Below are 22,663 nucleotides of genomic sequence, written 5' to 3' on the forward strand. Positions count from 1 at the left end.
CCTGGAGCCTTGTTTCTTTTTTTTTTATCTCTGGAATATCTGTCAAAGCCTCGAACCTGAGACTGATGATAGCTGATGTTCTGTTTATGATGTTTTTCCAAAATTTTAACTTAGAATCCTTCCTTTGTATAGACTTAAAATATCAATTGGGACTGATGACGACAACTCGGCTCGTTATCATGCAGGTTTTTCCTCATGATTTAGTTTGACATACATGCCATGCTGTCATACTAGCACAACAACTGATGACCAGCATCTCGCACGTCGAGGCTCTGTGGCGTCGTCTCAGCTCGGCTTGTGTGTCTCCACTCTTGTGTTTTCTAGTGCAGGATCCCACGACAGTTACCATAGAAACTCCAGCTCCTGGCACCAGCAGAGCCGAGAGTTGGGTTCATGTTCGAAGGGCTTCCACACGCGAGAAAACACAGATTGTGACACAAAGAAAACCACCCATCACACAATGTGGCTGAGAGTATCAAAAAGATTGGTTTATTTAGTCGTTTTTTTTTTTTTTTTTTTTTTAAAGTAATTCACAAAACACTGGAAAATATAAAAGGGGATGACACAGATCTGCTCATTTTCATAGATTTGTATGTTCACCAGCATACATCAAGAGTACAAAGGATGCAAGAGTAAATAGCACAGATATAACATTAATTTGCTTTTGCATGTTTTCAAGTGTATTTTTTTGTTTCTCCCTGCCTCCTAATGTTAATGTCACATGCACGGACACATAAAGATTAGGATATTTTCAAGGAATGTTACAGTGATTGTCTGTTTGCGCCTTACACCTCAGCAATGGCAGGCAGCATGCAGGCGCGTATACGCGCTTCCCTCCATGCCAGCCTGCAGTCGGAGATCCACTGGGAAATGAGGGATTGTTTGATGCTTGTTGGATTCTCCTCCTCTGCTTGTGTGTCCGCTGACCGGATCCTCTGGGTCTCGGGCCTGGATGAGCCGCGTATCGGGGAGACACTTTGAACCGTGGCGCCGGTGTTGGTATGCAACTCGGGGCAGCTGCTCTTGCGTTGGCGTGGGAAATCTGGACTGGAGGCGCGGGGGATGCTGTGGGCCCGGGCGCGAGCCTGACTCTCCAGTCCTCTGCCATGCTGTCTGACAAACCTTCCCTCCACGAATGCTTTCCTCGTGCCACCGGGCAGGGTGGAGGGGTAACTGTGGTGTCCATAAAGATACTCCAGGGGGTCAGAGGAGCCAAACATCAGGGTGCTTCTCGGGTCTTTCCCCTCTTCCTGTTGCACATCTGTGACGCTCCCTTCTTTGTCCAGGCTGAGCTCAGAGGTGGATAATGTCGTACCGCTGTGACGTGTGTGTAGGTTTCCCGAAGAAACCTCTCTAGTGGCGAAGGTGGGGTGCGCCAGGTGGCAGATGGAGAGGAGGTAGTCCTCTGATGACACTGCCTGGCTGTGATTATGGAGCACGTTGGCTTCATTCAGATCCCTCACCGTCTCCTCTGTGCCCTCTCGGATTGTGGGCAGCGTGATTCTTCTCTTGGACGGCAGTTTGGACCGTGGCCTCATATCTGGGAGGGACACAAGGTGGAGGAGATCATATTGTGAGCAGAACAAAACTTTTTTTTTTTTTTTAAACACTGAAATGGATTCTGCAAACTTCAAAACCTGGTAGGAACATAGATAAAAGATTTCACGATGTTCAGTTCCAGCAGCTGTTCTAAAGACGGCGGATCTGCCCGCTTGTGATTTAGTAGTTACCATGAATATAAACAATCCTCTTAATGAAACCTTGTTTGTTGAACAGCAGTTTGCGTGTATATGCTTCTCCAGCACATCATCAGGTTAAAGTGTCTCTTCTACTAATACTTTAAAGTTGATGTGGATAATGTTAACAATGGTCTCCCCAAACCATCTTTCACCTATGAAACCTCCTTTCTTTCCTCTAACTCTCCATTTCAGGCATCATGCTCTGCTTACTTTGGAGTGGCGGAGCGAACAGCCCTAAATACAAACAATCCCAGTGAGGAGTAGCGAGACGCTGCATAAATACATGACTATTTCAAATACCATTTCAATCATGTAAAGCCACAGAATGTGTCAGTCTGTATTTTCTTATGCAACCCCATATTGTTATAACCCCGAGTTGTAGCCCACAGTGTATTTTTGTCTCAACCTCCGTTCCAAAAATAGTGCAAGCCAAACCAAAAGTGCCAGCCTCTCCCATTTTTTTCTTCTCCAAGGTGTAACCATCGCTATATTTAGACTACACCTTCAGTATACAACTAAAAATGGATGCAGCAGCTCCGAGGCTGAAGCACAAAACAGGCAACCCTGTGTATTTCCTCATCATGCATTTTCAGTAATTAAGGGAGGTTTATATTCTGCTCAAACTCACCTGCTTATAGATGCTCTTCGCTGGTCTCACTGGATTGTTTCTTCTTATCCCTTCGTTTGTGATGTCAAATATCAGCTTGCATCGGTGTGCCTTCTTTACGAGCCTGTGTTTTCATCCAGTGATGCTGCTTCTCCGTAGCCTCAGCTGTCTCTGACCAGAGGCGGATTTATCTTCTCTTCATATCCCTCCTCCTCCTCCTCCTCCCTCTCTCTCGCTCCCCCTCTCCCTAGCTTACTTTTGGCTTGCCCTCCTTCCCTGCTTCTAAAAATAGACACACCATCCATTTCCTCAGCCCCACCACTGTGTCTGGCTGACTGTATGGATGGAGGAAGAAAACACAGGCAGAATAAGAAAGGCGAAAGAGAGAAGACTTTGATATATTGAGACAAAAACGGGATGCTGAGAAAAAGACCAGGGTGAAACTGAAGGAAAAATCAATACGGGGGGGGGGGGTTGTTTTTTTCCCCACCTACACATTTCCCTCAAAATGAAAACAGCCACCTCTCCAATTTAATAATCTTCCAATGAACATGAAATTAAATCATGTACAAGATGTAAAGCAGATAAAGTGTATTATGTTAATAATCTGACACGCATGAGAGGGCTTTGCACGCGTTTACTCTCTCTGTGTGTGTGTGTGTGTAATACCACACGTTGCAGAGGCCTCGTATAGAGCACATGAGTCACATGAATCAACAACCCCCCGCTGGAGATGCATTTCTCAGTTGTTGGCTGAACCTTTAATGCTTCACTATCACCAATTGGATTATATTTGAGCAGCGTTGTGCAAGATGCGTCGGTGAGGAAAACTTGTTGACATGCTGGTAACTGATTACTGAGACTGACGCAGTTACAATTACTGAAGTTTCCATGAGCCAATTACTCAGCATTTTCTGCTTTGAGCGCATTGTGCCACTAATATTCTAACATTAGCATTAACAGAGCTTTGAGATTTAACCACTACTTAAAAAAAAAAAAAAGACATTTCATTAATCCTAAACTAAAACCTATTAGACATTTTATTCACTACCCTGAAATTCTTACCTCAAAACCAGCCCAGTATCAGAATTAATAAAAAACACGTCACTGCAAAGTGCATTATAAGGATTATAAAATCCAGCATAAGTATTGAATGTGCGAGAATTAAAAGCATTTACTACTTAGCAGTTGCCTCACTGTTAATAAAAGAGACCTTCTGTGATTACACACAGTACATTTTATTCTCTCCGACTCAGACTGTTGTCAGTTCATCCTACAACACTTCACTAATGCGACAAACAAGCCAGATTAGGGTCATTATTCATGTAATCTGCATCCAAAATAGATTTTCCCAAACCCAGCTTGTTCGTTGCCGCTTCTTGTTGTCATTAGTTCATAAATTCAAATGCATCATGAGCTGGTGCAAAACCAAGTTTGGGAGGGCGCAGTTGAGCGCTTGATGTGGAACTTAGCAAATTTCACTCAAAATTAATAAAAGTAATTTGTTAGTAACTGCAAGCAAGTAGTCATTTTCACACTTGTTGTAAATGTTAATTAAATTTGGACGTCTTTCATGCTCGAATCAGGAGGATTGCGATAGCTTTAAGACTAACATATGTTTAACTAAATAGTAATCGGAATAAACTACAACACCTCATTAGACATTTCTGTACTTCAGGTGGTTCAAATCTCTTGATCTTTCACCAGCAGTTTCTCACGATGTGGAAACACATTTCCTTCGCTCTCTGAAGTTTGTGTAAACTGCAGTTTACAGGAATGAAGACCCAGAGGCCTCCAATAAAGCTTCAGCTTGGTGTGATCGACGTCCACGAGGACTGAATTTGTGAAAGAATTCTTTTCAAGCAAAAGTCCTTCGACAATCATTTCAGCCAGACGGTTCTTTATATTGTGGAGATGCAAAGAGATTTACGTGGCCAAAAGAAATTCTTTTTTCCTCCAGCTTTTGTCAGGGGGTTCAATTGCTGGTTTTTTTTGTTTTTTTTCCAGTGTCTTGTAGTGGTTTTGAGGCCATGTAACACTTGATGTGTTTTAAAAAGGTTCCAGCATGTGAGCATGCGCCGACACTCAGAGAGTTAACCGTTTGAAACCAAAGTCATGAGATCTGAATGAATGGATCAAATTCGAATCACAATGCTTCCGAATGGCTCGACCCCTGTGAAACATTTTTCAAAAATTAGCCTTTTTTTTTTTTTTTGTAAATGAGATGTTAAATTTCAGTGCGTTTTTTTTTTTCTTTTTAAATACCACTGCCAGAAAGTGTGAATACCCAATTTACATATTTGTTAAATATCTTTCGTAGGGATGCCTATAAAGCTAATTATTTTCAATTCAGTAGTGGAGGAACCTCAACAGTCAACCTTTGTATGGTGAGGTAATATTTGTTATAACACACTTTCATTGTGTGCTAAAAATCCAATTTCTAGACATTTATTTTCAAGATATTTTTGAGTTAATGCATTTTTCACAACAATGCCAATATTCAGTAAACAGCTTCAGACCCTTTAGACAACAATCTGCCTCTTTGTGTCAGGAAACGGTTTCCCCGCTTATGAACTACAAAGTGGTAGTGTTTCCCTGTCCTACTGACCCATGGGGACATGCCACAGAAATAGAGTGAGGTTAGGCTAAGTATTAAAGTAGTTATGTCTTAATTTGAAGGAAGTCTGCAGGAAATGAACGTATATGTCAATGCAAAGCCTCAAAAAGCAAAACAGCTTCTTTTTTTTGTGTGGGGGCTGACAGACTCGGGGACCCACTACACATGTAAGTCCACATAAAGTGACAGGGGAGGACTTATATATATATATATATACTTATACTGAGGCTATATATGTGGGCGCAAAGGGAAGGTTACCAACAGGTTAGAATTAGGCTGGATAGTCATCTTAATGTCAGGCTGAGAAGCGAAGGAATGCATTACATCGATGAAACGGCTGCACAGCGATAGCATGGGAAGTGTGTGCGTGTGTGTGTGTGCGTGTGTGGCAGCGTGACCCCCGATGAGCCAGATGAATCATCCCTTTTTTTGCATCCAGTCTATAAAAAGATCCCTGGCTTTTTGTGGATCTGTAATGGACTAGTCACAAGGATATAAATTTGCCTCAAAGACACCAACGGCTGCAAACGCATGCACACACTGGCACGTGACTTTGTCTCAATTAGACTGCACAGACTCTCGGGCACTGCACTCTCACTGCACTCAACGTGTCTCCCCGTAATGACAAACACAAGGCAAAACATCAGTGAAATCATAGTCCAAGTAAATATGTTGGACGACAACAAGCACGGGATCGTTTTGCCGACGATCGCAATGATATTTGATTTTTCTGTCTCTTCCATGTCAAAACAGGAGGAAAAAAAATAAAAAATGCTACTTTGTCAGCTTGAGTATTCGTCACAACTGTGTCTGTCTTGTTTTGGCTGTCAGCTATGAATCCATCAGGATCACGCTGACAGCAGAGGTTCATCCTGCAGGAGAAGTGACGGTTTGCGGTTTTCTTTCAGTTGCTTTTGTCAAGCTATTTGCTCAGGTCACTCATTGTGAAATCAGTTTTTATTTGTAAATCTTTGAGTACCGACTGCTGTTTATGTACTTTGTGCATGTTTACACTGTTCAAGTTGTACCCTGCCCGTCGCACAAAGTCGGCTCTGGCGTGCAAGCACCTGCAACTATTGCCCTTGATAAGCGAGGGCAACAGAATGACTGGACAAATAAACAGATGTAATATCCATGACTTGACTGTTGCACATTGTTTGGAATGAACATCCTTTCACAAGGAACCTTCGACAAGGTCAAAACTGCAGCGCCGGTTATACGGAGCTCTGTTTGAACTGGCTGGCCGGATTACTCAGTGTTTAAGTTGTTTTCTCACTATGAGAATTTCCCTGGTTTTGATTCCTGGCTGTTCCGTGGGGGGGGGGGGTTACATACCCTCACTGTGTATCTGTCGCTATTTACCGACCAAATGCATTTGAGGGTAATTAATGACTTTTAAGTTGCCTCGGGGTATGAACGCGAGCGTGTGTTTGCTCTGCGATGGACTGGTGACCTGACGTGACCCTGCCTTTGGTAGAGTGGTGTAGAAGGTGGTGCCATCCGTCAGGGGTTTGTCAGCATCTTCTGCTAAAACGTAATTTCTCGACCATTAAATCATTCATGTTGCATCTCCTATTCGGCCTACAGCAAAATGTGGTGATAAAACGGAGTATTTTCACTCAGTTGTAGACAATCGCAGCTTTGTATTCTGAAAAAAAAATACAAAAACTACTACATCAAATACAACAAAGTCACTTCAGAAAACATATTTTCAATGCAACAGCAAAAGTAGGGTTAAAAGCTTCTGTTCTCTCCTGCTAAGTGCAGCTTCGCTCCGTCTTGGACTTGTTGTTCTTGTCCACTTATAGGTTCAATAACAATTAAATGGATATCGGAAGATGCTTATGTTCTATGGTGGATAAAAGCTGCAGTGTGTCCAGCGTATGGAGCGAGATGGACATTTTGACATGAAGGATAGGCGAGTGGGCATTGATTTTCATCACTCAGCCTACCGAGGCAGGAAGGGTTCTCGGAAATGGCGGCGTCGTCGTCCTGTCAAAAAGGCTCAGAGGGGATTTTCCTCAGAAAATGGTATGGTTTTCTTCAGAACAAGCCGTTTGGAGTTTCTTTGGGAAAAAAACAAATCTAATTTCCAGGCACGCGTTCAACATTAAGGGAATAAATACATCACTCTCATTTTTCTCAGGATTGGTGTATTTAGCGTCCCGTTGTCTGTGAAATCTCATGACTCCACTTGTCCAGAAGACAACAGCTCAGATTCACACTGATCCTCACCGATGGTGTAACGTTACTCCAGTTTTTGCTTCAGATGTAGATTTATTGATTATTTCCAAAGCTTTCCGGGGTTTGGCCCCACCGCACTGTGGGCCAGTAGGTTTTTCATTACTGCTTTTTGTCTAAGCACTTTATAAGCTTTGTTTTGAAATGTTTGGTCAGAATAATGACGCCGCCGCCAAAATCTGCCAACAACCGCACAACTAACTAATCTCATTGCAAAGGTTCATTATCAATCTCTTTGTTTCACCACTTCGCACTTCCACTGAAGGAATACAACACAGATTGCGCCTAATGAGACACCTGAACCATCATTTGGACTCGGACCTGAATCAAAACTGATCGTTTAAGTTAAGACGAGTTGACGAGGAGGAAAAAAAACATCATATAGGTAAGATGCATTTATCATTAGATTAACTTAAAAACAAGAGGCTGGAATCATGAAGATCCGTACAGAATGTGGGTTAGAGGTCAAAGGATGCACTATAACCAGGCTGCATCGGAGTAATTTCTTTTAGATTTTGGCACCAAAGTTCATCCTTACTAACCAATAACAATCTTGGTAAAATGTCACTCCAATCTAAACTTTTTCTGTGTTGGCTTGAGGATAAAATAAATATATAATAATAAAATAATGAAAATACAGAGTGACAAGGAAGATTACAACACTTCTGCATGTGTAGGCAGATGTGTTTTTGTGGAGTTCCTCCTGTGGCCTGATTAGGTCCGGTGGAAGTACAAACAGTCAGTCAGAAGAAAGAACACGTAAACTGTTAAAGAAAGAGGCACAAGGCTGCAATATCTCATGATAAGCCTGACTGGATCCTCCAGAATAGATCAAAACTTTATCGTTTGTGGTTGCAAAAAATAAAATCACGTTTTTCAGCAAGTCTGACGAAAGCAGGGGAAGAAGTGACTTCAAGGACAGAAGTTAAACACTATTTAACAATAATATCATCCATCAATCTTCTGATTCCGCCCCAACCTGTTCAGGGCGATGGAGGACTGAAGCTCATTCCAAGTAACTACAGATGAAGTATAAACAAGATACATTCACATGACGAAATACATTCCTCATGTTCGCATAATAAAAGATCTTTAAGAATAAGCAACATGCAGCTTGACCACGCCTACGTTGACATTCAGGTGATAGAGAATCTACCTGCATAATTCCAGGTGTAAAGTGTTGGAGCCACAGCACAATTACAAAGCTTACAATAATAATAATAATAATAATAATAACTGTGCACATTGATAAGACATATATCATACTAAAGGATAGTTTGAAAGAAAACAGCAACCTTTGTTACTTTTCTTAAAAATAACTATTAACAGTTTTGTTTCTAACTGTATGTCATTTGTAAAACACCAAGCTTTTAACTTCACAATACTGTATCGCTGTATGTTAGTCAAGAATCTATTTAAATTACACGCGAGTCAGCTCTTATGCAGCGAGGTTAACAGGAACATGCTTTTTCTTCTTTTTTTCTTGCCAACGATAATGACTGTTCCCAGAGCACCCGGGGCGTCACAATGACACAAGTCAAAAATAAAAGTGACCTAAGACAAATTCAATCACAAAGGAAAGAACACACAGGAAACTGAACAAACGCAGCAAATCAACATGTGGCTTACGTCACACTGGAACAAGACAAACTGTCAACGGGGGTGTCAAACATGCAGCCTCGAGGCTGGAATTTACCTCCAGAAGTTTTCTTTTATGGGCAGTGAGGGTAAAAACTCCTGATCCAGAGGGGTCTGGAGTTGGTCTTGGTGGGCCGGCGTCCTGCAGGTTCTACGTCACTTAAAGTTGGAACACACCTGATTGCAATTAGAGATTCGTTATTGGTCTTTTGCACGAGCTCGATGATGACATCATCATTAGATTCAGGTGTGTGAAGCAGGGTGACGTCTAAAAGCGGAACAACCCCGATCATAAGACTTAAACCACAGTTTTTTTTTCAAAAGAAGTAGCCGCTGTTGCCCCCCTGGGAACGCGCTGCTCTGTGGAGGTCAGGAATGGCGGTCAGTATGCCACGTTCATACCCACAACTCAACAGCAGGGGGCAGCAATGCTCAACCAAACCGATCAGTTGACGCTGTGCCGGCAACCTCAAGGGGCAACTAAACAGCACGAGAAAGTCGCACCGAGGAAACAGGCAGGCTGGAGGCTGCAGAATTTCTGCACTGCTCATTGGGCTCTTTTCAAGAAGTGTATTTTTAGTCTGTTACGCTCTAAACAGATCATCAGGCCATCACAGAGACTAAATCTACACTGACATTAACACCCACGGCCAATTTATAGACAATGGTTAACCTCAAGTGCAATTTTTTGGGACGTTGGGAGGAAATCAGAGTAACTGGAGAAAACCGACGCATGCAAACTGAAGAATACGCAAATTCCTCCAATAGAGACCTCAAGCCCAGACTCAAACTGGAAATATTCTCGATGTGAGGGAAGACAGTATTTAAACCTCTGAAGTGAAACTACAATCAGAAACAAAAACACATTCCTCTGATTCTGATCATCTCTACATCATTTCAATCCAAACTCTGAATTTAACCTGAAAGTCCACAAGTTTTTCGTCATCATCATCCTAAACACGAGACGGCCGCGTCTGAGCTTGTGAGAATAGAAACTTTAGACTCCAGTCTTTTGCTTCCCCTGTGAGATTCTGAGAATAGCCCATGCTTTCTGTGTCTCTTTCAGTCAGCAAATCTAAACTGACGTTGTTAGTGACCATGCAGTGTTAATTTACTGCCCAGTGCTGCTGGAAGGCATCACCAGGAAAATCTAATATGCTGTTGACAGACACAGTGGAAACTCAAACGACTGCTGCGAAAGGAGTGGAGATACTTTTGGGAGGATCGTCGGGGTCAGAAAAGAAAAGAGAAGCACAAAAGCAGTGGGTACAGATCAGGCTTGGCTTTAATTGTGCCGGTGCGCCTGACATACAGTGAAAATATCCCTGCTTCAAATGTGATCGGGGCCTTTCTGTGAACTTCTGCTTTTTCCAAGGTATTCTGCCTCCCATACACACACACACACACACACACACACACACACACACACACACACACACACACACACACACACACACACACACACACACACACACACACACACACACACACACACACACACACACACACACACACACACACACACACACACACACACAAAAAGGCATTTGATGTAAATTGGTGACTATAAATCAAGGTATCAATGTGACTGTTTGTGTCAGACTGTCCTTCCATGTTTACTCCCCGATGCACTGGCGACCTGTCTGGGGGGTCTTTCCACAGCGACCCTCGCCATTCTGGGTTTGATGAAGCGTCTGCAGAAGATGGATGGACTGGAATCGTTTCACTGCCATGTCAGTAGTCTAAACGTGGAGAGGTTCAGCTTCATGGTCCATTGCAGAAGCAGTGGACTGTGTCCTTCAGTGTGCGCACTAAAGGACGTTTGCCCTTTAAATATTTACGAGCAACGTGCTTCTAGAGAAGCAGCCTGTGAGCAGTCGGCAGGAAGAGTTTTTTTTTTTTTTTTTACTATTTATAACTCTATCTGTTGAAAGCATGCTTTGTAATATCACTCTCTGACTGTCACTGCTATTAAAGATGAGCGGCGTCAGATGACTGCTACTCCATCACTGCGGACCTCGGCTTTACTATCAGTTCGTCTGGGTCTCCAGCAGGGTGACGAGTCGCCGCAATAATAACAACCACACAGCACAGACAATTTGCAAAATATCACAGGCACTTAAACTTTAATAAATATTAAACATTACCTTCTATTTCATATGTACAGATATTGTACAGAAATACGAGCTCTTGCAGTCACTGCAAGTTAGAGATGTACAAACAAAACTTTAAAAAAAAAAAGGAAATAAACTGGCCCTTAAAGCTTTGGTTTGGATACAATGAATATATACAGGCTGGTTAATTAAAAAAAAAATTTTTAATAGTTTTTTCTATTTAAATGAATGCATGAGGGACATTGCTGTTAGCAACACTGAATAAAAAAGCACCATCCTTGACTGACCATGAAAACAGGAAAACAAAAATAAAGCAAAGCCAAGCAATGTCCCTCAACAGACTATAAACTGTTTGTTTTTTTTGTTTTTCTTTTAACTTCCTGAGAGATAGAAAAAAATTTAAAAAACCTTTGGAAAGTCCTTGCTTTTGGAAAAGGCAACACAATTCAACCAGTGTAAACTTTGGCACTGCAATAAATGAAAATATGCCTTTGTGATCATCTGGCATGGGCACATTGCTTTCTGGCCTCAAAATAGCTCCTAATATACAATATGTATTTGTAGTGTATTGAGAGCCTTCGCTACTTTAAGAAGCACTTTAATTTGATCATACGGTAGCAGTTATCAGGAAACAGAGAGGTAATCCTATCTGTCTGGGGGAAGCTGCAGTCCTGGGCTGGAACAAAACGATGGGATGGAGATCTGGAATCTCGGCGGCAAATTCTGTTGCCCCATAAGCACCATGAGGAAAATTACCATTTTACAAACTACATTATCTCTTATATACATCAGCACCTAATCCCCAAACAAGACGGCAGGTGGTTCAGGGGGATAAAATCAGGGACTTTGAACAGGCCTGGATGTACACTCTCCATCCATCTGTTCGTCATTATTGCGTTTACACAAGGGAGTCATTTTGCTCCAAATCTGCAACAGTTTGTACTCTGGGGGGGTTTTTTCTTTCATTTGAAACAACTGTTCAAACATTTGACCAAGATGATCCCACCCTGCAGTGGTCCTGATTGTGATATGGTGGGGAGTTTTCTGTGTTTGTGAAAAGGCTCGACAGAAAGCACGTCAGCAGGCGAACGGAGGGAAAACGTTCATCTCTATAAGAGAAATGAGAAGGCTGGTTTCTATCGTGCCGAGTGGCCTCTCTTCATCCTGAGGAGAAAGTTTCTCTTTTCCTCCAGAAGCTCCTGAATGCGTTTGTTCTTGGTTCTTTCTCTGAGATTGACCCGCCGCTTTGGGATCAGGTTGTTCTGTGAGATGTCGTTGTCCACACCGCCGCTCCGGCTGTGTAAGACGTCGATGGAGTTGTTCTTTCTGCTCTCCTCGGTGCTCTGTTGAGGATCCATGGCGGCAGCGGAGGCGGTGGCATTGATGACCAGTGGTTGTGCAGTTGGAGTGATTGTGGTGGGAGGTGTGTGAGGGGTCGACGGGTCTGGGGTGGATATGGGAGTGGGGATGTTCACAGGGATGTACTCAGACAGATCCAGCCAGGGTGAGGTGGCCAGCTCTGTGAAGTCTTCTTCACTTACGGTGGGAATCACCAGGGTGAGGCTGTCGTCCAAGACCATGGTGTCACTGACCGATCCCCCATTGCTGTAAGACACCGTGCTGTCATCACCACTGAGAATAGCCCCACTGGACACTGTGACATCTCCGCTGCCAGTCAAAGTGGCGTCGCTATACGGAGTCGTTCCACTGGATATTGTAGCGTCCTCAACGATAAGGTCCTCAGAGGGTGTTATGGGATCAGTGGAAGTGCTGACCTCGTACCACAGTGGAGTCTCCCCTGTAACCACCGCACCGTTACTGACATACGTCACATTGATTCTTGACTCTGGAAAGCTCACTGTTGTACCATATGGACTGATGCTAGAGGGTGTAGTGGAGGAAACATGCTCTCCTACAGGTTGTGTGTCTGCATAGGGAGTCGCAGATGGAGTGAAATTATTCGGCAGTTTGGGTGTTTTCTGTTTAGAAATAGTCTTTTTTATGTTGGATTTTTTCTCATTGGCTTTGGCCTGTGGATCTAAAACTTTTTTGGGTTGGGGTGTCTTCTGGACGTTTTTCTTCAGTTGAGGTTGCTTTGTGACTTTGGTCTTTGGTGGGACCTCCTTTTTAGAGGAATCTTTATTGATGTTTTCTGGAGAGGTCTTTTTCAGAGGAGGCTTTTTTGGATTAACCTTTACTTGAGTTGTGGATTTTGAAATGTTTTTTGCTGAAGTAGATTTTTTGGGAGTAGTCTTTTCAACAATTGTCTTTTCAACAACTGTCTTTTTGGGAGTAGTCTTTTTAACAATGGTCTTTTTGGGAGTAGTCTTTTTTGGAGGGGACTTTTTTAGTGTAATCTTTTCTATAATTGTCTTTTTCAGAGGAGTCTTTGCTGGAGTAGTCTTTTTAGAAGTAATCTTTGCAGAAACTGTCTTTTTGGGCATAGATTTTGCAGGGGTACCTTTTTTGGGTGTTTGCGTGTTTGGTAAGGTAGCCTTTTTCAGCACGGAGCTTGTTTTCTTTTTGGAATTTACTTTTGCTGTAATATTTTTTCCTGGCATACTGTCTAGTGCTGTATTCTTTTTTGGATTAATCTTCGGTGGATTAACCTTTTTCGGTGTTTTCTTTTGCAGGATGTTCTTTTTAGGTTTTGACATTATCAGGACGTCTGTTTTCGTACTATTTTCCGCTGGACTTGTCTTTGGTGAATTAGTTGGTGCAATAAGGACAGTGCTAGTTACAAAACCAGATGTTGTTAGAGTCTTTGCAGTGCTCTCTACCTGTAGATCTATGCTTTGCTCTACATCTGGAGCAGGCAGAGGCATGGGATGAGCACTAACACTGGGGGAGGTTGTGGAGACAATGGCGACGGTCATGGAAGAGGCTGTGGGGAGGACAGAAGCGCTGGCGGTCGCTGGTGGATGGATGGTAGACGCTCCTGAGGTAGTAAGCAGCATGGGAATGGAATGAGAGGTTGTAAAAGCAACAGGATGAGTTGTGGACCAGAAACTGATGTCAGACGAGGACGTGGTGGTGGTGGTGATGGCAGGTTTGATGGGTTGGAGGGGGGTGAAGCCATGGTTCAGGATGCTGGTGGGTGGAGGAGCTCTGAGCGTGGGCTTGATTGACGCTACAGACGTAGAATTGGAGGTAGAGTTGGGCATGGGTCCTGCAAGGGTGACATTGCTGCAGGACTTGCAGCATATGCGATGGTACTCCGGTAGAGAGCAGTAGCGCTTCACAACATCCATGCGACATAACACAGACCGGTCTCCATGACAACGCTGGCCTGCGAAGGAGAGAACAGAGAGCTGAGACTTTGCACAGCCAGGAGTAGTGACAGTGAAGAGTGTGTGTGTGTGTGTGTGTGTGTGTGTGTGTGTGTGTGTGTGTGTGTGTGTGTGTGTGTGTGTGTGTGTGTGTGTGTGTGTGTGTGTGTGTGTGTGTGTGTGTGCTGGGAAATATAAGAATTATCACTCTTCAGTTGGCATTAATGTTTGTGTTAACCTATACATAGAGAGTGGTTGTGTTTGCTTCACACCGTACAAAGTTCAGTAGTAAAGCCAGATCATGAGCAGAGGATGCAGGAAAGAAGAGGAAAAACCCAAACATCAAGAGCAGTCATGAGATTAGTCCAGAGCAACTGAAATGGAAAAAGAAGGGTCGCCAGTCTTGTGTAGCAAAGGTTGAAACGCTTCATTTGAAACATCTAATTTTATCTTATGTTGAGCCCTTTGTTGCATTGCCTCATGTGCGCATCGTGTTTCAGTGAAGGATTTAAACTCCACCATTTGACTTGTACCCTTTTTTGTCCCATGCCAGGTTAAAATAACGACGTCTGACATTGTCACCTTTTCTCTCACCGTGAATCTAACCAGTGAACATTCCTGGTAAGAGAAATATCACACTTTTTAAAACATTTTTATTGATACAACTTTGCTGTTGAGAATGACAAGAACTGAAACAATGAGATGTACGCCCTCCCACCCCCTGCTCAATATATAGATATTTTTTTTTCTTAAGAAAAATAATTCAACTGTATCGAAAGTTACAAGTTCACAGTCACTTTGGTAAAACACTTGATTACTTGGAAATCAACCAGTCAATCTGTTTATCGATTGAAAAAAAGAAAAGAAAAGAAAACCCATGAAGTACATAAATGATGTTTGCTGTTTAAATAAAATACAGAATTTCCATGATGATGTAAAAACTGGAATGGCACATTAAGTGTCATATGAAACATTTACAAAACATTAATAAAATTTCCCTGATAAATCAAAGTGCATATAGACGCAGTGCACGTAGTCCATCTGAAATGTTTCTTCAACGTTAGCCAAACGTTAGCCAGCCCCACGCAGCAGGCCAGTGAAGCCACAAAACAGTTACCCATAGTATAGAATATTATAGAAGAAGATAACAGTCATGAACATTATTAAATACAGTCAACACCAATGTTATATACAGTATCGCACTGCTAGGTCTGGCTTGGTCTCATACAGTCCAACTCCAGCAGAAGGAAACCTTGGATAGCTCGCTACATAGTCACAACAGAAATATGTGATCACAATACAATGACAAGTCTGAAGTGTCTTTTTTTTCTTTTCTTTTTTTTTTTTTCTAGATGCCATATGTGTCAATACCCTAGGCCCTTTGTAAACCCTTCCCAGTAGTCGGACATTGGCCCAACATCACCTTGGTAGGTTTGATGGTTGGCGGGTGTGAGTTTGTTGAGTTGGTTTGAAGCTGCCTCTATTCTGAGTGAAACTTTGAATGAGTAAAGCCATCTCTTTCACAGATAAATGCCATTACATTCAATCCAAGATAAGGCATTGTTCATGTGGTTAATGTTCATCAAAATAAAATGCGATCATCAGACGCTCTCAAATCAAAGTTTATGAGGTATTTCTGTATCTGGTAGCAATGTGTAAAAGCCCAAATGATGACGCACACAAACACACTCGCACACACGCTGTGACCAACAAGACTGGTGTTGTTTGACTTTGCACACATGCAAGACACACATCCCTTGACACACACATATATATGTGAACGCACAGATGCAACCGGCATACTCACACACATGCACACACAGATAGATGCAAATGTGCATGACAAAACGTGATCCAATCCTGAAAGAAAACAAGAAGCGACGGTAAACCACTGATCCATCTGAGAGAATGGAGAGGCAACTAACTGACCAAGTCCTGCATAATATAGGTCTAACCCCTTCCCCCCACTTTACCTTTATTAAATATTCATCTGTATTCATGTAAAATCAATAAAAAAATACACATAACAGTCAAGGATCTAAGCGATCAATAGCAGTCCAAAGGTTTTAGGCAAATAAGCTACAGCTTATTCATGGTAAAACATTATTAATATTATTGTTACTCATATAGATTTAGATTTATAGGTATATATAAATACAAATATATTTATAGATGTATTTGTTTGAAGTCTGCAAGCACAAATAAGCTGCATTTATTGAACTTTTGTATAACAGTCAAAGAGGATGGCTGATGATGAGGTGAAATGGGAAGCAACCTCAAGTGGTCAGACTACCCTGTTTTTTTTTTTTTTGTTCTTTTTAAATAATTTTTATTTAATTTTTTTTTTATTAACCATAACTTCAAGATTCTTCACCTCACACTTCCCTCCCCCCAAAATCAAAAGGTTTACTCATGTCACTTCCTGTTCCTGTGCTGAGTTCCTGTCAATCTGAGAGTGGAACGTAGAATGAGACGCCGTTCTCATCCCCGAATGGAACCAGGATGTCAGATGAGCACTTTAGTAAAGATGTCCTCAGATCACATTCACAATAAAGCTTTCATATTTTTTATAAATATTTTTTTTCTATATAGATATTTATATACCTTTTCTGTTTATTTTCACATCTGTTTCTCCCCACATTGACAATGCGCTACAGAAAGAAAAAAGCGCAGCTGCGTCTCAGGAGTGGTAACCCATGACAACGCGCAGCTAGCTCGCGCAAAACATGGCCGCCAAATGCTGAGGGGGTCCCTCGCACATGGACGACTCTTCCGACACGTCTCAGGAGATGCCGTTGAAAACCTGTTTGCCTCGCCACTTCGAATCCTTTTCACATTAAATATTTTGTTGATCTTTTGAAAATTCGACTGGCCAGCGGTTACAACACAATGCTCCACAAAGGAGAGAGAGAGAGAGAGAGAGAGATAGAGAGAGAGATAGAGAGAGAGAGAGAGAGAGAGAGAGACAGAGCAAGAGAGAACCAACTAGCACACACAGGAGCCAGAGACCTCCCCCAGTCCAAGCCGTCTCAGACACAGAGAGAGAGAGAGACAACATCCCCCCCAAAAGAGAAGCGAAAGCTTTGCCGCTCGCTCACGGGCGCGGGCACAGGCACGGGGCGTGGGGGAGGGGTGGGTCAGGGGGCCAGCCGGGGCCGGCCCTGCAGAGACAGGAGGACAGAGATGGGCAGGGCCCAGCAGAGGACAGACATGTAGCTGTGGCTGCCGCTGTGGAGGCCAGGCTGGGAACTATAGAGGGAGGGTTTACGTGAGGACATCTTGGGGTAGCCGTGTTTGGGGCGAGGCATCCACTGGATCAGGATGTTGCCGTTCTTGTTGAGGTCTGATGAGCCCTCTGCAGAGTAACAAGGAGAGAGGAAATGATTGGTTTGGATGGCAGGGCGGTATAGCTCTTTCAATTATTTAATTTTTTTTCTTGTCATCCGTGCACCTTTGCTATAGTAAGGATCTGAGGCCGGTAAATTCACTACCAAAAAGTTTGCTCGCTTTCACTGCAGCATCATCGTTCAGTTTTGAGGGATGTCTGCTATTCATGCTGAAACAGTGTGGGTTACTTAGAAATGTATGTTCTTACACTTTGCAATACCATCCCGCAGGGTGTATTGGACCCTGCTTTGGCGTTGGGTCGCACACCACTGTTCTACTATTATTTCATTTTCTTGGTTCCAATGGCCTCGTAAAAGTTGACAGCTCATAAAAGTTAATATATTCCACATTGTCTCCCAGCATCTAAAAGAATATATTTATTTGTTTGCTCCTTGTTAAGCTCCGGGAAGAGACTTCTGCTGGTTTCCTGTCAGATATTATTCCATAAGCCCTAAATTTCATTTTTAACATTTCAGATTTCTTAAGTTCAAATATTCACGTGTATCATGTGACATCATTTATGAGTTGATGTAAATGTGGCTGGTTATTTACGAGGTCGAGCTCGCTCAACACTTACTGGGACATGGTTCCAGGCGACAAACCCTGATGGTGTCTGGCTTACTATCCAGACACAGGCCGATGGTGTTGTCCCTGGCGTGGCACAGTGCCTGTCTCTGCTGGGTCCCATTACCACATGACACTGAGCACTGGAACCACAAAACATGTACACACAGCGTTGAAAAAACTGTCAGAGGACCAATGGTTGTCTCAGAGGTTGTTACAGTTGCCAATATCTGACACACTTCACATAATCCAAGCATTTCTTTCTGCAAAGATCCTCACTTCTCAACCGCTATTTCCTTTCTATGTGAAGCATAATATTTACCTGTGACCATGGTCCCACCCTCCACTGGGTGGGGCACGAGTGTCGGTTGCAGGGCCTGCGGGTTTCCGGACGGTCATCGCTGCAGTGTTTATTGTGGATTGAACGTGTGGTATTGTCATCTGAAAACTGGACACAGCTGACCGAGCGGATTTGCAGCCCCGTCTTTCCACACGGTTTGCTGCAGTTCTGCCACTCCCCAGTCACCCAGCTGGATGATATCACGGGGAAAGACAAAAACACAACGTTTGAAAGCTTTCAAAATACTTCAGCAATGAGTTGACATTTGAATGCAAACACTGTTTAACCCCCACCCCAACTAGCGACATTCCTAAATAGGATTTTGACAGGTAGTGTTATTCATGCGTCCACACATACATGGGTGGAGGACAGGGCTTCTGGTTGCAGTCTCGAGTGTCTCCCCGCGGTTTTATGTTGGATTTGTTGCAGTAGCTTTTATGAACCATCTTGCTGTCAACCTTTCTTCTGCAGCCGTATCGCAGGTATTGTTTCCCTACATCAAAAGAGATGGGCATTTAAACAAAGGCGACAGACATAATGGTAAGCATGCTAAAGAAAGACAGGTGACCTCAGAGACACAGTGGCATTGCCCATAGCATCTCCCTTGCTTTACTGTACCTCCACCACAAGGCTTGGAGCAGTAGGACCATCTCTTAGGGGCCCACTCATAGGCACTGTCCTCAACCAGCATGTTGTCCAGAATGGCTGAGTCACTGTCCATATCCATCATGTACTTATAAGACAAATTCACATCCTCATCCCCATGTAATTTCATCTGTAAAAAGACAGATCATCAGAAAAATTAGTTTAGAGCACAAGAGACTATAAGTTAAGACAAAAATAAATCACTGCGTAATTTTGAAAATACTTGTGTAGGAGTGCAATTATATAGTCGTCTGAGAGCCTACCATGATAAGGATTCCATGTCTGAGAGGGCCGGTGGTCTGAAGGGTCTCCTTGTCATTGTCATTCTCATATTCCCACTCTACGCCCTTTTCAATGACTGAATAGGTTTCTGGGTAATTGTTTTCCCCATTCAGGAAGAACAGTCCCGATGCCACATTTTTGACAGCTGTCGACAAGAAGACAAGGAAACTGAATAAATGTGTTCGACACATGAATGTAAATACCAGGAAAAAGTACAAACACATGTTACGAACCAAACAAAGTACAGAGTTAAAATACCCAGATTGTGTGAGGTGGCTTTCAGCTCTTGGATCAGTAAGTGTCGTGCTCCTCTGGGAATTTCAAGAACTTTCAGGAAACCTGTAATGAAACACACATCTGGTTTGTGCTGTGACCAAAAAACCCAAAAGCTCATTTTACAGTTTCCTGATAAAAACTCTGAGCTAATCCTCTAAAGACCTCTGGTTCATCTCAACCCCAAATCTTCGCACAGTTTTGGTCACTATTACAAAAACCATCAGATTCTAGGAATTTTTGCTGTAGTGATGTCGGCGTGTCCTGACATCAAGAGGTCAATAATAACATTAGCTCATAAAGTGAGGTTTGACGTAACTTCTTGGCAATGCACACATGGAAACATGTCAGCTCAGCTTGGTCTGAGGCTTCAGGCCAGTTTTACACAGCCTCCTCTAGAGGGCGATGTTTATTTAAACATGCCAAAACAAAGAGGAGAGGCAATCAATATTCCAAGAACAGACACTGGCCTGCAATTTCTCCTGCGTTTACCAGAATGATAGATTGACACTTTACTGACGGGCCCAAATCAAGTCTGTTCTCACTTGAAAATAAGTTACAGTAAACGTTGCTGTGTTGTTTACCTTGTTTCTTGGCGTTGCGTGAGATGACGTCTTTGAAGGTTTTGCAGCTTGAGCTGTCCCCTCCACACACTCCACACTTATCTTCCTGCTTCGAGGAGCCCACCACACCGTCGCAGCCCACTTTCTGTGGAATGACAACATGGAAAGTTCACCACATGTCGACCTGAGCACATGCGGTCGTCCGGCTCGCGGGGCCTGGAAACTCACCGCACACTCCCCGCGCACACACACGCTGTGTGGGTCTTTGTATGAGCAGCGTGTGCCATCCTGGACCATTCTCTGCATGAAGACCACGTCGCGCGTCTCCTTGGACTGGCAATGCAGGTGGCAGCGTTTGTTAGCTGGAACAGAAACCACAAAAGCACATTCACAATGGTGGCTACTATTTCTTTTCTTTCAAACGACTGTCACTGTCACACTCGTGAGGCATCATGATGCTCTTATGTTTACAACTAACGTGATTATTATCATTTTTTTTTTTTTATTTGCTGAATGAGCTCTCCATGAGTCAGCGCTAAACAGTGTCTCATTGTGTTTGTCTGAGTGAGTCACACTACAAGTCTATGAGCCCCGAGAGACAAAACCTGGCAGATCGTCCCAGTGAGAATGAACACTCCCACTTCATCACGTTTATTACAAATGGCCACAATCCAGAGACCTTGTCTTACAGAGCTCTGACACTAATAAACAGGTGGCAGACACACTGCTTCTCAAACGTTTGAGGTGGAGAAGCTGATTTCTGTCACAATAAACCGAGAATGCACACAAACAATTCATTTCTTTGCCAAGGATATTCATATTATCGGCGCATGTGTCCCCGCCGTATATTGTCATAGAGCTCACTCGGCTCACTGTGACATTTGAGTAAGGACAGCCTGGTGAAGGCGACACACAACTCCAAAAATATACCAAAATACATTTTTAAAAGATTAAAACTCAGCAAAATTCCAAATCAGGTGATTTGTATTGTTCAATAGAGTTCTGTATAAGGTTGCCTAGTATAATCTGTGCTATTTGCATCAAAGTGGGATACCATCTAGATTACAGAGCAGTTGCCTCATGATAGGTTTTAAAAAAAAGGAACATACTCAGGGTTATTATTATTATCTGGATTCATATTGAAAAGAAAAGAAAACATGTGCTCTTAGGCTGTCACAATTTGATTTGCACATAATAAACACTTCTTGGGAAACTGCCCAGTGCTTTTATTTTGAAGGCTCTAGCTTTTTTTTTGTTAATGGTGAGAGTAGAAGTGACCACGAGTGTATGGGTTTACTGTGATGTTCTGGCAAATCAAAACCGGTCTTTGAGACAATCTGAGGAGGGCTCCATTGTGGAAAAGGACGCTAATCAATTCTTTAGACCTTTAACAACCCATGACTCTATTCATATATGGGAATCATGTGGTGGAACTCCAGCTTTTCAGCCCTTGACAATAATAAACAAAGTTCCAACCAACCAGTGTCACATTTAATGTTTTTATTTTTTTATTTTCCAAGAGTAGATTAGATATCTGTTTACTCTGAAAAATACCCAAAATAGTGGCAAAAAACAACAATTTGTCACACAAATACTACAATTTCACACTCTGAGCAGTCCCCGGTTTCTTTCTTCAGATGGTCTGAAACTTGGAAGACGAGAGAACATGAATGGAATTCAATTTCACCTCCCTGCACACTTTGTTCCGCTCACATAAAAACACACATGTGCCTGTTCACCCACGCACACACAGACACACACGCACACGAAAAGTAATTTGCGATTGACAAAGGTTTTGCTTAAAAATATGGCATTTAGAAGTAATAAGAACGATGGGAAAACAATTTAGCGAGGCCCCTCTGAGCCGACTCTGCGTAGCGTGACCTCGGTTTAGACAGTTCAGCGCTTTTCTCCGGGGGCTGCCCTTTAGCTGGACGATAATTCAATGTGTATGAAGTAGGCAGTGACGCCTCCAGTTAGAGACACGATGGATCTGATGGCATCGTGCAAACACCCGCCCAAATGCACTTTTTAAACTTAATTGAGAAATTTTTCTCATTAAGTTGAGAACTGAACACTTATGTCACGTTGAGAATTTGATGAAAATGGAAGAAAAGATGGAGATTTAAATGACATCATGAGAGGGTGGAGAAGACACCAAGTTCAAAGAAGATTCTTTTTAAAGAGTTTTTCAAAGACATGGCTTGCTTTTATTGGAGGGTGTAGTCATACCTCAAAGCTGCACTCAAACTCAGAAGGACAGCCAGATGTCAGTGGCCAGATCCTTCATACACGAGTCCTCTGAATCGGAACCACATTCAAGTGTTTTCGTCCTCTATTTGGCTTTCGTCTAAATTCACAGCTTCCCCAGCATGTCATCATTT

General features: G+C 42.8%; 2 protein-coding genes across 2 annotated transcripts in view; both read right to left on the reverse strand.

Moving 5' to 3' along the window:
- Positions 1–464: 464 nt before the first annotated feature.
- On the reverse strand, positions 465–2,571 carry LOC308111390 (uncharacterized protein). Its single transcript, XM_080466268.1, has 2 exons — positions 2,368–2,571; positions 465–1,540 (listed from the first exon to the last, which is right to left on the reverse strand). Exon 2 carries the CDS (start codon positions 1,536–1,538, stop codon positions 786–788), a length of 753 nt encoding a protein of 250 aa, XP_080322394.1. The 5' UTR covers positions 1,539–1,540; positions 2,368–2,571; the 3' UTR covers positions 465–785.
- An 8,377-nt stretch (positions 2,572–10,948) lies between these two features.
- LOC308110855 (A disintegrin and metalloproteinase with thrombospondin motifs 2-like) overlaps positions 10,949–22,663 on the reverse strand; it is a 122,712-nt gene continuing 110,997 nt past the window's right edge. The window contains exons 13-22 of the mRNA XM_080465467.1: positions 20,508–20,641; positions 20,301–20,424; positions 19,702–19,782; positions 19,425–19,588; positions 19,135–19,291; positions 18,874–19,009; positions 18,499–18,706; positions 18,190–18,319; positions 17,494–17,580; positions 10,949–14,245 (exon numbers count right to left, since the gene is read on the reverse strand). Coding sequence (XP_080321593.1) covers positions 12,093–14,245; positions 17,494–17,580; positions 18,190–18,319; positions 18,499–18,706; positions 18,874–19,009; positions 19,135–19,291; positions 19,425–19,588; positions 19,702–19,782; positions 20,301–20,424; positions 20,508–20,641 — 3,374 coding nt within the window. The 3' untranslated portion in view covers positions 10,949–12,092. The remainder of the gene's footprint in view (positions 14,246–17,493; positions 17,581–18,189; positions 18,320–18,498; positions 18,707–18,873; positions 19,010–19,134; positions 19,292–19,424; positions 19,589–19,701; positions 19,783–20,300; positions 20,425–20,507; positions 20,642–22,663) is intronic.

Source organism: Lipophrys pholis (genome assembly GCF_963383615.2).
Source record: "Lipophrys pholis genome assembly, chromosome: 6".
Lineage (NCBI taxonomy): Eukaryota > Metazoa > Chordata > Actinopteri > Blenniiformes > Blenniidae > Lipophrys > Lipophrys pholis.

What these genes read in the sequence shown, in the direction of transcription:
- LOC308111390 (XM_080466268.1), bottom strand. Translation starts at nt 1,538, where the DNA reads ATGAGGCCACGGTCCAAACTGCCGTCCAAGAGAAGAATCACGCTGCCC.